Genomic DNA, 16,182 nt, shown 5'->3' on the forward strand with positions numbered 1-16,182 from the left:
TGGAATGTAAACAGAAATTGTAAACAAATCAAGGGACAGGCTGAACAGCCGGCAAACAAAAACAAAACTCTCCACGTGGTGAAGAGCAAGTCATGCCGAAGGAGACAAGCGCGGGGGCAGAAGCACTAAAACAGCAGAAGCTAAAGCAGGAGTTTCACAGTTAAACTTCGGCAGATTTGTTAGCACATCCGACTGGCAGAAACTGTTACGTATAACTGGATGCCGACAGCAATGTTTTGAAGCCGAACGCTTGCAAGTGAGGCTCTTAAAATTGGAGCACAGCCAACGGCAGTCCATCGTGTGTTAACGAACGTGCTTCGGGCGCACACGAAGGATCGACACGAAGTGCTTGAACTCACACTCGGCGATGGAGTCGTGTCGTGTCGAATTACCCGTCTCGATGTGTTTGGTAGACTTACCAAGCAACAGTTTTGTTTAAAACGTTAACATATGCGGTCGTCATGACTCTGTGCGTTGTAATCTTTTTGTGGCAAAATTTACGTCGCGGGTGAATTTCTACGTGAGTTTCGTTTGATGCTACACGACAATTGTTGTTGGACGACGTGTGATATTCCATTCTAATATTAGACGAATTCTAAGCACTTTGTGCTAATTATATGGTTTCTATTAATACAATGTCTGTCTGTTTTTTGGTTTTTGTGATCTACAATCCAATTGCAATCGACCAACAGCGGCATAAATACTTGTAAACAACATACAATATTAAGAAAATCCCCGCAAAAGTAAAATTGCAGGCGCACAAATAACGCAGCATATCAATTAGTCTAATTAAAAGGTAAATTCAATGCAATTTTAAACTGGGGGCGAAATCAAGAAAAGAAATACTTGTACTCGTATAGTATGCGTTGGCAATCCTAATTCGTTGTTATGGCATTCCGTTACTGCAGTTGAAATGAAATTCGCGTCTTCTTTAATCGGAATGTCTGGAAATCAAAGAAAACTCAATAGCCTAAATTAGCGTAATTTGCGCTCATTACAATCAAAAAGGCAAAACTCAAACACACACACACGCATACACACACACACCCACGCACATACACACACACACCCAGCTCGAGACGTGACACACAAAAGAAATAACAATACATTTACACACTCACCGCTTGTAGAGCTCAGTCATTTTCATTCAGAGCCTTTAACGATTCCCTCAACAAGTTCAACAAAATACAGTAACAGTAACAATAACAATAACAACAGAAGCAACAACAACAACAACAACAGCAACGACAACAGCAAAAACAAGAGACGTCAGCCTCGCCGTCAACGTCAACATCAACATCAACATCAACGAAAACGACAACAAATGAGAGGCGACGAGTTGAATTTTTGACTAATCGTTTCTCGATTGCATTTTAAATGCCAACGTCAAACGCCGGAAACGGAAGTGCATTCAACGTGTTGCTATCCATTAAAAAAAAAACCAAAAAGGAAAATACAATACAACAAAAAATGGAGGAAGACAAACAGACTGATGCATGTTCAAATTAAATAATAGTTAAACATTTTGAACTCAAAGTGCTTTCAATTTTACGATTGTGATATGCCAAAAACAAGCACGACAAAATTTAACTTTGCAACCTAACTTTTGTGCAACTTGTTTGCTTACTTTAGTTGCTGTTAAAAATTAAGCTCGCAGTAATATATGATAACAAGTACTCCAAGAAATCTGCTAGCTACTTTTAAATTTTAAGTGTGACCAAATCAATGCAACTAGAGTGCTGTAATTTTCTACTTCTCAGAGCTGATCAGGAAAAAGTCCTTCGAAAAACGCTATAATTTGTTTGTTCATTGTGAACTCTAAAAGTGTTAACCATTGTGTTTTGAGAACTATTTATTTTTGCCCTAAAGTATGCTACATTTTTTCAAATTTAACCTAACAAGTATTCTAAAGCTGGTAACTTCTTTTAGAATTTAATTGTGACCAAATTGATGCAACTAGGGTGCTGTCATTTTTAACTTAACTAAGGTGATTTGCCGACGATCAAGAAATGTCATCAAAAAAACGCTAAATATGATTTTATTTATCATATGAACTTCTTAAAAACTTTCGAATCATTCTCTCGCTTCTCTTAGTTTGCAACATTGTGTTTTGAGAACTTTTTTTGTTTTTTGTTTTGTAAATGCTAATGTAAATTTTTTTACTTACGACTATTATTTTCATCTTTGCCATATGATGTCCTTTTTCGCTTTAAGGCCGCATATAATTCCATCTAATTTCGCCAATTTTTATTATATTTTATGTATTTATTTATTTTTATTATTATTAAGCAATTGAACCAGTATAACAATATAGTACTATAACAATATACTTTAGGAAAATCTGAGGACATAATATTTATTTATTAAGTGCAATTGTGAATAATTTGAAGAATTTTCTAGCAATGGATAATAGATATTTAAAAAAAAACACAGATTCTTCATCTATAAATTTAGCTAGTCTCGGTGCAGAAATCTAAATTTCAAATCAAGTTTATTAAAACGCATATTAGAAATTAAAATTTTTGGTCTGAAGTTCTTAGTCGCTCTGGCTCATTTCATTGCACTAAGGAATTGTATTCGTTGTTTTCAATAAAATAATAATAATAATTAAAATTAAAAAAAAAAACCAAAAACATGAAAGTAGCCATACAACTGTTATATGGTTGTTGTTAGATTATTTCAGCTGCTAACTGTTAATGCTGTCAAAGACTATGTATAATTAAAATATTTAATGACACAAAAACAAGTATATAGAGAAGATTTCATAGAAATGATTAGACTGATAGTTGTACTTGAAAAATGTCCCTTTATAGGATAAACTACATCTGCATGGTTTCTGAATTTTATGAATGGTCCCAGCTTTGCGTGTTCATGACGCAACATTTGCGGCTGTTTTTCTGATTATGAGGTCTCATATCGTGGTTAGCCAATTGTTATGCGCATTTTGTTTTATTGCATACCCGCACATTTCATTTTCAAGGGTTGCTCCTGCTGCTGCTGCTGTCGTTGTTGTTGTTGTTGTTAGTTGCGGTGACATTTTACGTTTATTTAGCCGTCGTCATAGCCATAGCCAAACGCCATCTCTAACGCCATCGCCATCGTCATTGCCTTTCACCATCGCCATCGCCATCGCCATCGCCATCGCCATCGCCCATAGGTGTTAATATTTCAATTAGCAGTCGTTTATGTTTACGTAGTAAAAAATTCGTATGTAATGCTTCACGCAACTGTTACGTTAATGCCAAACCAAGCGATAATGGCTCCGTCTGTGCGTGTGTGTTGCCGAGTGTTACCATATGTGTTGTGCCTGACTGTGTGTGTGTGTGTGTGTGTTTAATGTTTGTCCCGGGTTGTTAAGAAATAAGTCTGATTGCGTCCCAACATGCTCAGATTTTAACGCGCTTTATGACCGATTTTACCATCAGACTAGGTTTAACTTTAAAGCGCATTGCGCAAAAAAAAAATTACTAAATCAAAACTTACTTAAGCTCTTTGGCCAACTAATGGTTTTGGCTCAGAGTCAAGTTCAGTAACTTTTTTACTTGACCTTTTTAACACGTAACTATTTATTTTGTGCGTCCAAAATAATTACGTTTCAATTATGTGCAGTCAAAAAGCAATGTGGACACTGTATTTCATTGCATGTATCAAAAGGCAATTTATGACAGTTTTAAAGTTTCTCGGTATTAAAATAGTATTCAAATTGTCAAATTACAAAAGACATCAAATATAGATATTCATATTAATTGACTGATCAGAATTATTATTGAATTGTAAATATAGGAATGGTATTTAATACCATTTTAGAATTCATATTTAGTATCAGTCATTAATATATTTTATATATATGTGTAATTTTCTGTCGAACTTATATTTTGCGTAGATTAGATGAATATCTCAAAAATTGTCTTTGTAAACTTACAATTGAACTTTATAAAGCTTGAGATGATTTGAAGATAACACTAATATGTAATTACATATATGTTATGTTCTGAAAGCGTTTTTCTTATACATATATTTAAAATTAATTTTTAAGTTCCAAAAATTATTCAAATTAAGGTGTATATTCTCGTAATTAATTATTTTCCCACTATGTTTTAATTTGAACATCCTACAGCCAAGTCATTTTAATGCAAAAGTATGTAATATATTATTTAATGCTAAGCATAAGTGATAAGATTCATTGGTGATATCTTAGCTGGCTGATAACATATCGGTAATTACTTAATGAAAATATATTTATCGATGGCTCTTTTTTAATTTTAAAATTACGGGTTTAATCCATATCTGAATGGCACCTGTTGGCAACATTTGGCAAATTTATTAAGAAGCTTTTTGGCAAGCTCAAAAAGAAACTCCATTTTTTTGGTGTCTGAAGGAGTTGTGAAATTCTTTACTGTTGACTGTTCTTGTTGTTGATCTTGAGAAAATAGTACTATTCTATATTTTAGCTAGCTCTTGGTGCATTTTAGAATTATGTGATATTTGAAATTTGTAAACATTTTGTAGTTTGCTAAAAGAGAAAAAATATTAAGATGAATTTCCAGGAATTTTGCGGAATTTGAAAATGTTTAGAGCTTCTTTTATTTTGGTGCTTACAATCACTACACCAAAAGATTAAACATATCTATATATAAGTATACCGCAATCGATTAGGCATATAATATTTTATGCTTATTTTCATAAAAAAAATATTCGAGTTTGACTTATATGAGTGTGTGTCTTCGCATAGTCACGGAAAATAGAATAGTGTCTACGGCCTGAACTGAAAGGCATTGCACACAAATTTGTTCTTGGCACGCGCCATCAGGTGCCAGAATTATTAAGTTACGGTAATAACTCTTGAGCAGAGGCCACATAAAATTGTCCATAAAAGAATCAATACTCACTCAGGCCTATTTGAGCCATCCTTAATGTCAGCTCGCACGATTCATATTTATTTTGCTATTACAAAGCTATCAACTAAGGAAACTTAAACTTTTCCCTATTCGTCTATCATTATTATAAAAATAATAAATACCTAGAATATTTAATTAAAAGACAACGCTTTCAGAGTTTCTTCATACTAAATATGCTATATATATCCAATAAAATTAAAAAAAAAAAAACTGTTCTTTTATATGCTTATAAAGTAAATTTACATTTTTAAGCTGGATATTATTTAAATATGCTATATAAACTTTATTAAATTAAACTATTAAATGTTTTTTTTTGTCTCTTATAAAGTAAATGCATTACGTTCTGTATTCAATAAATTTTTAATCTTTTTAAATGATATTGGAAGCGAGCTTATTGATACAGATAAATTTATTGAATTGTAACTGTGATGCCAAAATGTTTTTTGCAAAAGCTAAAAATGTAACTTACTTAATTTTTTATAGGCTGTCAACTTTTGTAGTTCTTTCGACATTTCATTGTGTACTTTGTCAATTATAACTTACTGCTGTTAACACTTAATAAAAGCATACTATAACTTGCTTTACTTATAGTTTGGTGTGGCATATTTAATTTAAATTTTGTATATTAATGGAATTGAAAGTGGAGACGAATTGACAATTAATTTAACGCAAATGCATATGAAAAATATAAAATGATTAAATAAAAACTGCAATGTAAAAAACATTTTTTTAAATGCAAGGACATCATAGAAGATACAATGTAATGCAATATCACCTGTTAATTCGGACGTTTTTTATAAATATAAATATACAATTATTCTTTATAGTGAAATTTGTCAATACAATCTTTTCGTCAATAACCTTCTTTATACACAATATATAATAAAATGGATATATAATTTATAACATAGGCAAAAGGATGAAAGTTATCTTCGCATTTAAAGTGGTAAATGCTTAGCTTAGATCAGATATTGTGAAAAAAAGATTGGTAGCTTATGTTTCTAATATATTTTGATATTTGATTACTACATATTTCATTGGCATAGCTATAAAAATTAATAAAGATTTGATACTTTTATTATTGTAACAGATACTTATAATACATTTAAGTATTACACTAGTCAAGCGAAAGAAACTCTTTGGTACTTGAGTCTTATAGATTTTCTTTATTGCTGCTATTCACTGTCAGATCAGAACACAAACTTCAGAAGAATGCGCATGGAACTGAATCTCTTAACTTTAAAGTCGACATCAGTTGCGATATATTTTTAATCGATATTTATCTGTTGAATGCATATGTTATTATTGTAACTTTCGCTATGAAATTTCCAACACTTATCTTAAAGGTATTTGAGTATTGGGCTAGAAAGCTGGAAAATATTTCTAGCTAGCGAAGGAATTTAAATGAAATAACAAATAAATAAATAACATTTAAATGAAATAATAAATAAATATTTGATTTGTTATTTTATTTATTTTTAACATTATTTGACGAAATGTAACAGTTATTCACTCAAGTAAAATCATATTACATGTTATTTGTTTGCTTGCAAGACCGTATCAGGGAAAAATATTCATACCTCGATGGAATGCATGCAAAAGGGCAAATAGCTGCAATTGGCCATCGTTTTCTTAATTTGTTTTAAATAAATACTGTTGGCTTGCTGCATCTGCAGCATCTTTTACAAGGTTTTGTCGACCATTGCCCAACTGAGTGACCAACCCAACCCAATCCGAACCGAACCGAGCAGCCGGTCTGCCCTTCGCTTTCTCCTACATCTCGAAACTAAATGACAATTATTGTCAGTTTTTGGATCAGAACAATGCGGATGCAGCTGCAAAAATCTGTCGGTGGCAAAATGCCATTCCATATTTTTCATGCGCAATTTCTGGATGTGGATGCGAATGTGGATTGGGGTGAATGGTGAAAGAGGGGAATGGAGAATGGTGAATGGAGAATGGATTGAGGGTCAGAGAGAACGAATGGGCAATGGAAATGGAAGCTCGTTTCCATCCATTGCATTGGTCTCGCGGTCTCTGTTCGCTTCATATACATTTTACTTGTGTGTATTTATTTATTTACGTGGCCAGGGCTAGTCGATAGGCCAGGTCCAGTTCGTTGAAGTTGGCCGGCCGCCTGGGAAAAGAAGAATATTGCAATGGCTGACAAATTTATTTCGTTGCCGTTGGCGGTTTTTTCTTTTTGGCTGCCGCACTTTTTTTTTTGCTGCTTTTTGCATTATTCTTATTTTATTTTTTTTTGCCATGTGACAGTCCTGCCATGCATATTAAAATGTTAAAAATGCACATTTACTTTTGCATATTCATTATTGAAAACTTTTTCGGTGCAATTTATAAATGTTGTAAGCACAAAAAATAAATAAAATTTAAATTTGTGCAGCTAGTTTAATCAGCAAATAGTATTAAGTCATTCATTTCACACCCAAACGTTACGTTACATTTTATTAAACAAACTGACGAAATGCAATGTGCAAAAAAGAACTTTAGACGAAAACAATTGCTTGATGATGGCATCCAAAAAGAGCATTATAGATTTTAGTGAATACATAAAAAGACTTTCGACACGAACTAATTCTTTTTATGTGTTAAAATTGTATCTCAATTTGTTTTTCGGAAATACTGGAACACTTTTAATATGAATTGTTTTTTTCTTCACAATTTACATTCTATTTTTTTTTAGCAAGTGATTGAATTTATGTGCATGATTAAAAAATATAAATTTATAATGTTAAATATATTTAATGAAGAATTTGTTTGACTCAACTGTAAACTTTATATAAAAAAGTTATAATTTTTAAATTTTATTATAGTTTTTTTTTATTTTTATTTTAAAGGTAAATACTTTTAAATTGTGTGCATTAATCTGAAAAGAACTTAGATATATTTACAGCAGTATTCAATTTATATTACAAAAGTTTAAAATTTTATGTTCGAAATTGTTCCTTTATTTTTTTTTTAAATTTCGAAAAACGTAAAAACATAAGAACAAATGACTTATTGAATTTTCCAGTCAAAACGATATTTATATTATAATCTGACAGAGACTTAAAGTTCGTGGAGTTTTGAATTTTTTAAGGATTTGTTTATTGTAGAAATGTCAATGGGAATTTGAAGCTAACCAGCGCCCATTTGTCCGCAAATTTACTCTTCTATAACGATAACTCACAAGTGCAGTCATCCGCAATTGCAGTTGCCAAATTGTATGAACTATTATTTGAGGGTCGACTTTTATTTCCTCTCGGCTTCTTCTCAAGATTAAACAAGTGCACTCTAGGCTAGGGGTTAGAGGGAAAAATACTCATGCTCTCAACAATTATGTACAAACATTACAGAATTATTCTATGCATGTAAATTAAACTGTAATTTTAATTTACTTTTATGCAAAGGTTAGAGATTTTGAAAAGCTTAATCTAAATATTACAACAAAATTATAATTGAAGAAGAAATATAAAGAAATATTGTGCAAATTAAGTAATGGAATTATTTAATAAACAACAGCCAATGATTACAAATTAATCATTTCGAGCTGTCCTTGCTCGTGTTTGGCTTTTGCATATTTGCCTTTCTTCGGACTATGAATGCAACACACAAGTTAGCAGCAGTTTGAAGTCGATAGAATGGAAAGGAGAAAGGCAACTCATCACCAAAGTGGCAGCGAGGACATGTGCCTGTGCCTGTGCCGTTGCCTGCGCACATGTCCTTTGACAACTGTATGGCCACACATACATATATACAGGATAATAAGGCACTTAACATGCACTCTTCACCATCGCCACCATCGTAACTGCTGCTGGCTGCTTGCTGCTTGCTGTTGCTGTCCAGCACAATAATAATATCTAATAGGCCAGGACGACGACAACAATCTACAAATAGTAGAATCCTTGGTCGTTGGACAGCGCGGGAAGGGGAATGTCAAAGGGGGCGATGACATCGACGTCGATGTGGATGAGAATGACGAAGAAGACGTAACAAGGACAAAAGCCGCACAGGAGTTGAGCAAAGTTACATAAAGTCGCTACCACAGAGGCATGCCGCAGTCACACTTGACGGAGACCCGATTTGTGGTTCACAAATTTGTTGCTGCTCTCCGACTCGACTCGACTTAGCTTGTGAATGCTGTTGCTGTTGCTGCTTCTGCTTTTGCCTTGGAGCGTTATGTCACCTACCACACACCTACCTTGAATAACGTTAAATGTCTTGCTATCAGCTTAAGGCCAAGCGACATTGCAATAATACATCATTGTTATGAAATGTACTTGAATTGAATAGCACAAATGTAACAAGTCGATATGAGTTACAAACAAACTATATACTATTTACCTCTAATAATAGCTAGGTTACAATTTGTCGAGTTGTCGAAGTTTCAAATGAAATACCAAGCAAGTTAGAAAGTAGAGTACGGTATTATTCTGAAAATACTAAACTATATATATGTATATATTACTACATTCAAAATATACCAAAGAGTACAAAATACTCCAGCTTATCCAGTGCTACATTCAAAATATACCAAAGAGTACAAAATATACCAGATTGTCAACAAAGACAATTAAGACGCGATAGCATTCGTAGTTTTTTGCCATACAAAAGTTTTTTTAAAATTACTTTTTCAATTTTGATTTGATTGCATCAGGAATCATAAATATAAATCTATTTTCAAAATTACGCTAGTTATTCGATTTTTTCGATTATTTGGGCGGCAGTGGGCGTGTCAAAAATTTAAAATAAACTTAAATTGTCTGCGAAAGGAATTATCTCTCATTCTCGTATACCCTCTGAGATCTTGGCGTTCATACTAACAGTCGGACATGACAGTATCGTCTCGTCTGTTGACGCTGATCAAGAATAATCAATTATTGAGTCGAAGATGCCTTCTTCTGGCTGTTACATACATTTCCTGTATAATACCATTCTACCCTATGGACAACTGGTATAAATAGGGATTTGTTTAAGTTATTTATTGAAATAGATGTTGATGCATTTTTGATAATAATTCTATTTTTTCATGATCCGATTTCAATTGGAACTTTTGAAAACGACAAAAGTGTGACTCCGTAAAAGTAGCTACCAGTGGTAGTAGTAGTAGTTAGTAATTATACAGACAGTTAAGACAATTTATTAATCTCAAATGATATGTAAAAGATTCCTTATACTTCTAGGTTATAAACATAATTCATCAGAAGCTGAACGAAACATAAAGAGAGATGGAAAAATACAAATATTTATATATGTAAATCCTATCTATATCTTTGTAGCGCTTAAGACAAATATAAACAGAGCTGCAAGAAATTAACATAGTAAGCTATTGGTAATCAGTTGATAATTGGTTAAAAAAATGCATGCCAAAAATTTGGCTGAATGTGTACAATTTGCATGTCAAGGTGTGAGACTAGGCGGCGGAGCGAGATATTTGTGAAGGCGGGTGTGTTAAGTGGGCGTGGTCAACCAGGAGAGTTTCAGAAAGATTGCCAAGCGTACTTCAGCTACTTATGATCAACTGTTGCTCAACAGTTGTGACTATTATTAAACAGTTTGGAAGAACCTCAATGCATTCAAAGTAATCGCTTGGTTAACGATCGTATGCAAAAATTGGCTTGCCAAAAATTTGAGTGTATGTGTGTTAAATGTGTGTGTGTGTGTTTGACTAGGCGGCGGACCGAGATATTTGTGAAGGCGGGTGTGTTAAGTGGGCGTGGTCAGGCTAGAGAGCTTCAGAAAGATTGCCCAGCTTGTTTAGGTGATGCTTTTGATCAACTGTTGTTCAACAGTTGTGGCTGTAACTAGACAGTTGTGAAGAACTAAAATGCATCGACTAAGCAATTTACTGGCAGTTGATTTTAAGAAAGTGACTGAAAAAGTCATTGCCAAAAATTTGAGTGTATGTGTGCCAAATATGTGTGTGTGTGTTTGACTAGGCGGCGGACCGAGATATTTGTGAAGGCGGATCTGCTTAGTGGGCGTGGTCAGCCAGGATAGCTTCATAATTATTTCCCAACTATCACATATATGAATGTGTGCATGTGTGTGTTTCTAAACATCTTCTGCGATTGGACTATGGAAAATACTTACGCATATTAGTAAGTATTTCTCATAGTGCAATCTCAGAAGTGGACTAGAAATACACACACACACATCCAGACATACATGGATATGTATTCAAGCTGAGAAGTCTTTATGCAGCTCTTCTGTTTGGCTACGCCCACTAAGCGGATCCGCCTTTTCAAATGAATGAAGCTATTTTGATGATGTTTTCTCCTAGTGTAATGCATACTTTCAAATAGAGAATTTTCTTTGAAAAAATTGTTTTAAAAGTCAGTTATTTTCTGATCCGATTAACTTAGTTCTATAACATAAAATTCTACAATAAATTATTGATATATTTATAGCACAAATGTACTTCATGTTGAGATTCAAGTGTTGCTGAGTCGGGGCTCTTTTAACTTAATCCTCTGACATTTTGTTAAAACTACTTAAAGAGCTTAAATAATTGGTAATTTGGTTAACATTAACAAATCCACATTCAAATTCTTTTATTTACAGCTCCCTAACATATCGAATTATGGAGCTGTTACAATTAATCTGCTACACTTTTATTTTTCTGCTTTCAAGGATGCTAGGTAAGTTATACCTGAGTTCCCGGATTTATACTTTATATACAATGTTCATTTTCGATACATATTATTCGGAATGCTGTGCTTAAAAAATAATTTTAAATTGAAGTAAACATACTACTTTTCTATATTGATTTTCTTGTTTTGTTATTTAAAGATTATCAACTATTTCTGTCCCATTTTAGATATGTACATATTTGTATATACATATCACTAGAAAACATATTTATAAAACAGAAAAATGTAATGGTAAGTAAAATGAAAAAAAAACTTAAAATAAAATACGTGCTTACCAATTTGCATTCAAAACACATTCAAAAATACACACAGTCAAACATTTATATGTGAAATTCAAATCGAACTAATCCCTTCGCATGGACACATAATATATATGTATATATAGTACTGGAAATCTGCTCCGGCTGATGAAAATATGAGTGCCGACCAGAACTAAGAGCACACTAAAAGTTGCTATGGTGATTTTTAGCTATTTAGCTGAACTATTGCAAGTGAGCCTGATTTAAATGACGGATTATACAACATTGTGGCTATGCTGCTGCCATATCAATGCTATATCCTGGTTATGAACTCAACACACTAGAGAGCTAATGATGGAGAATATGCGTGACCATGTTTAAATCCTCTCGAATAAATAGGTGGCAAAGTTTCGAGTGTACTCTATTAAATAAAAACTAGTGAACTTTATAAGATGAAGGAAGACTATTTTTTTGCTAAATAAATTAAAAACGCACTATTTCCGTCCATGCAAATGATGCAAGATAACAAACAGCTCAGCGTGCTCGACTGTAAGATACTGGATAAAAATAAAACCTTAAGGACTTCTTTGTGTACCTATTTACATTTTTTATTTCTATGTATCGTGTTGAAAGTTATTAAGTTTTTTTTTTTCTTATTGAAATTTATATAAAATATAGATATGCCATTTTTTCAAAGAATTTTAGAGTTCATATTTTCGCTTTTTATTTTTTATAAAATTTATATAACAATTAGTTTTACTTTTATTTTTAGGAATTTCTAAGTTTTTAGTTTTATTTTTTTTCATTTTTTTATTTCATCAAAAATTGTTGAAAATTATAGTTTAGTTAGATTAGATATGCCATTTATTTTATATTTGTATTTATAAAATTTAGTTATACTTTATATTAGGTATATTCGAAAATATTAGTTTTATGATTTTGTTTTAATTTTCCCCTTGAAATTTATTGCAATTTTTTGCGTTTTTTTTTTTAAATTTCTTTTGCTTAAGAAGTAATTTACGTAATTTAATGTGATGTATGTATATATTTTTTTTATCTTGACGATTATGAATTTCTACTTCAGCAAGACGTATGTTTATACATATGTTGATTTTTGACTATGCCACATCGGTCATATTCACAACACCTTTTATTATCTTATAAAGTCGGAGATGCCTGCTTATTCCGCTCATATACCTTTGCACAAAGCTATAATGCCTTCATTTCTACTTCTATGTTTTTTTTTCTGTGCTCATTTTGAATGTGCAGAGGGTATAAAAACTGCAATAAATTCACGTCAAAAATTGTGCAATAGTTGCGTCTCTGTCTGGATGTACGATTTGCCGTCTCGTAGAAGCGCCTGGATATAAAGCAAGCAACAACGACGAGGTCGGCAAGGTGCAAGCTATATGTGTATATATATATATATATATATATATATATATATATAAGTAGTTGTGCAGTTGTAGGGCACACTCATCACTCCACGCCCTCTGCACAATTCTGCATCTTTAATTCTACATTGGCTCTGGAAAAAGTTAACTTGGCGCCAAGGCGCCTCTTGAGGATAGTGACTTCTCTGTCTCTCTCTCTTTTTCTCTTTCTGCTTCTCTTGGTCTGTCTTTCGTCTCGTAGGTCCTAGTGAGAGACCCTTTATTCTTGCTGATAAGCATTGCCTCGCCCTTGCCTTGTTTGTGGCCCACTTAAAGTGCGCCTTTCGATTAAACTAAACATAAATTTTATGGACGATAAATCAGTCGAAAGTGTCGAGAGCTGCCCAACAGCAGGTGCGAGTGCAAACTCCAGCAGCCGAATCTCTCCAAATGCAGCAGCCGCAGTAGAAGCTGAGCTAAAACAGAAGCTGGAGAAACTGAGCTGGGCGCCTAAAATTTTGCAGTCATGTGAGCAAATCAAGCTGCCCCAAAATCTTCCATCCCGTCCTTAAAGTCACGCATACATATATGTTAGTTTATATCTAAATATAGTATATACAAAATACTATTTAACGGAAATATTGTATAAAAAATACTATTTATAACTGAACTACTATGTGCCTTCGCATTCAGTAATATATTTATACCCGCTACCCATAGGGTAGAAGGGTATTATAACTTTGTGCCGGCAGGAAATGTATGTAACAGGTAGAAGGAGGCATCTCCGACCCTATAAAGTATATATATTCTTGATCAGCGTCAACAGTCGAGTCGATCTAACCATGTCCGTCTGTCCGTCTGTGTGTCTGTGTGTCTGTCCGTCTGTCCGTCCGTCCGTATGAACACCTAGATCTCAGAGACTATAAGAGATAGAGCTATAATTTTTTTTTTCGACAACATTTGTTATGTTTGCACGCAGATCAAGTTTGTTTCAAATTTTTGCCACGCCCCCTTCCGCCCACGCAAATCAAAAAAAATCGAATAACAAGCGTAATTTTAAAGCTAGAGTTACGAATTTTGGTATATACAATAAATACTATAGTAGTTATGATTCCTGAACATTTTGTAGCGATCAGATAAAAATTCTCGATGTTATTAAAGAAATACTTTTGTATGGGCAAAAACTCCTACCTACTAGGGCTCTTAGTTAGTTTGTCTGACAATCTGGTATATTGTGCCGTCTATGGTATATTTTGAATGCGGCACTATATCGATATACCACATATACCATTTGGTATATTTTTAGTATTTTTGTAGTATATTTGGTATATTTTGAGAAATATAACGCAAAATATATTGCTTTTATTCAAAATGGGTAGCGGGTATCTCACAGTCGAGTACACTCGACTGTAGCTTTCTTACTTGTTTTGAACTGTTTTTATTTTTGAACACACGCTTAGTTGAGTTTTTGGTTTTATTGTGACCGAAAGTGCTTGTTGTTGTTGTACTTGTTACTTCCACTCTTGACTTTGTTGCTTGGCCTGCAGGTCATCATCATCGCCGTCATTATCATCATCGTCGTCATCGTCATCATTGGCCATTTGCCTTTAATTTGCGCTGAGCATTGACAAACAAGCCGATAAGTACTTCATCAACTGACTCTTAGATACTCTTACAAATATCATGAAAAGTGTTTGGAGAGTATTATTTTATACAACAATATTATTACATAGTTTAAGATAACAACTGATTGCTCTTTTTTTTTAAATAATTTAATTTCATAGCAGATCTTTCAATATTTAAGTAACTTTTTCGGTCTATTAATTTTCTTATAGTTCACCAAGCGAAATCAATTTTGGTATGCTATTTATTTATTATAATCAATATTAGTCTGTTAGTGCTTGTCGCAAAGCTTAACACAAGCCTTATATGCTCCTTTGCCCAGTCTCAATGGGAGCAGTGTATACAAAACCAACAACGCTTAAGTTGCTCGACTCGCGCGCTAATTAAAAACGGCCGTAGAAATATTTCGCTATCGTCGCGACAGAATATGAGGGGTATATCAGGTATGGCAAAGGTGAATAAAAAGTCAAAGTGCATTTGTAAATATTAATATTTATTTATTTGCACAAGAAATTTAATAAAATTAAAATAAAAGCGCAACATTGTCGAGCGAAATACGTCAGTTTTATGTATATTGTTGAGTAAATTTTTAACCGAAAATGCAACTTTAATTAGAGATTGTTACAGCAAAATTTTTGTTACCCTGTTTGCCTAGCTTGAAGTCGTTGTAATACAAACATTCTCTAAATAAGAGGACAACCTAGTTAGCTCTTTTGTATTTATTTAATTAAAATTTTAATTTAATATTGTGTTTTTTTGTTAAGTACATTTTTAAGCAAAAAATTGATTTTAATAGGAGTTTTTGACAGCTTCATTTTTTGTTTATTCTTTGCAACATTTTCATTGGTATGTTTTTAGCTTTAATATAAGTATTCTTTAATTAATTAAATATATTGTGAAATTTGAAAACTTAAAATATCGTTGATTTTTGATGAGTTAATTTTTACAGCGTTGTTTTTATTAATTTGTTCTATTAAAATGCTGTTATGTCCGTGATTAGTTCGTAGTTATCAAAAATTCTCTAAGCAATGGAATATATTGAAAAATTAGAAAACATAAATAAACATAGATTTTTTTTAGGGGCAGATTGCTACGGCTTAATTTTTAAACCGTTTGAAATATTGCAATACTGAAATATTATATTCAAAATATTGAATTATTATTCTTTCTATTAAAATACTACAAAAGCCAACAATTTTTTGATTAAATAAATATATTGAAACATTAGAAAACATAGTTATAACCTGTTATCTTCATTTAGTTATAATTAAAATTAAAATTGAGTGAATTTTGTAAATTTTGAATCGAAATACGAATATTAGATTGTAACAGCTTAATTTCCGCACTGATTGCAATTGAAATATTAAAACATTATTTTCAAAAACTGTAATTATGCAGA

General features: G+C 32.6%; 1 protein-coding gene across 3 annotated transcripts in view; it reads left to right on the forward strand.

The window, feature by feature from the left end:
- The first annotated feature begins 438 nt into the window (after positions 1–438).
- LOC133848512 (carbonic anhydrase-related protein 10) overlaps positions 439–16,182 on the forward strand; it is a 62,463-nt gene continuing 46,719 nt past the window's right edge. For all 3 annotated transcript variants that reach the window (XM_062284128.1, XM_062284127.1, XM_062284125.1), the window contains exons 1-3: positions 439–520; positions 693–796; positions 11,460–11,536. In XM_062284128.1, coding sequence (XP_062140112.1) covers positions 11,479–11,536 — 58 coding nt within the window. In that variant the 5' untranslated portion in view covers positions 439–520; positions 693–796; positions 11,460–11,478. The remainder of the gene's footprint in view (positions 521–692; positions 797–11,459; positions 11,537–16,182) is intronic.

The sequence above is a fragment of the Drosophila sulfurigaster genome, chromosome X (genome assembly GCF_023558435.1).
Source record: "Drosophila sulfurigaster albostrigata strain 15112-1811.04 chromosome X, ASM2355843v2, whole genome shotgun sequence".
In the NCBI taxonomy this organism is placed as follows: domain Eukaryota; kingdom Metazoa; phylum Arthropoda; class Insecta; order Diptera; family Drosophilidae; genus Drosophila; species Drosophila sulfurigaster.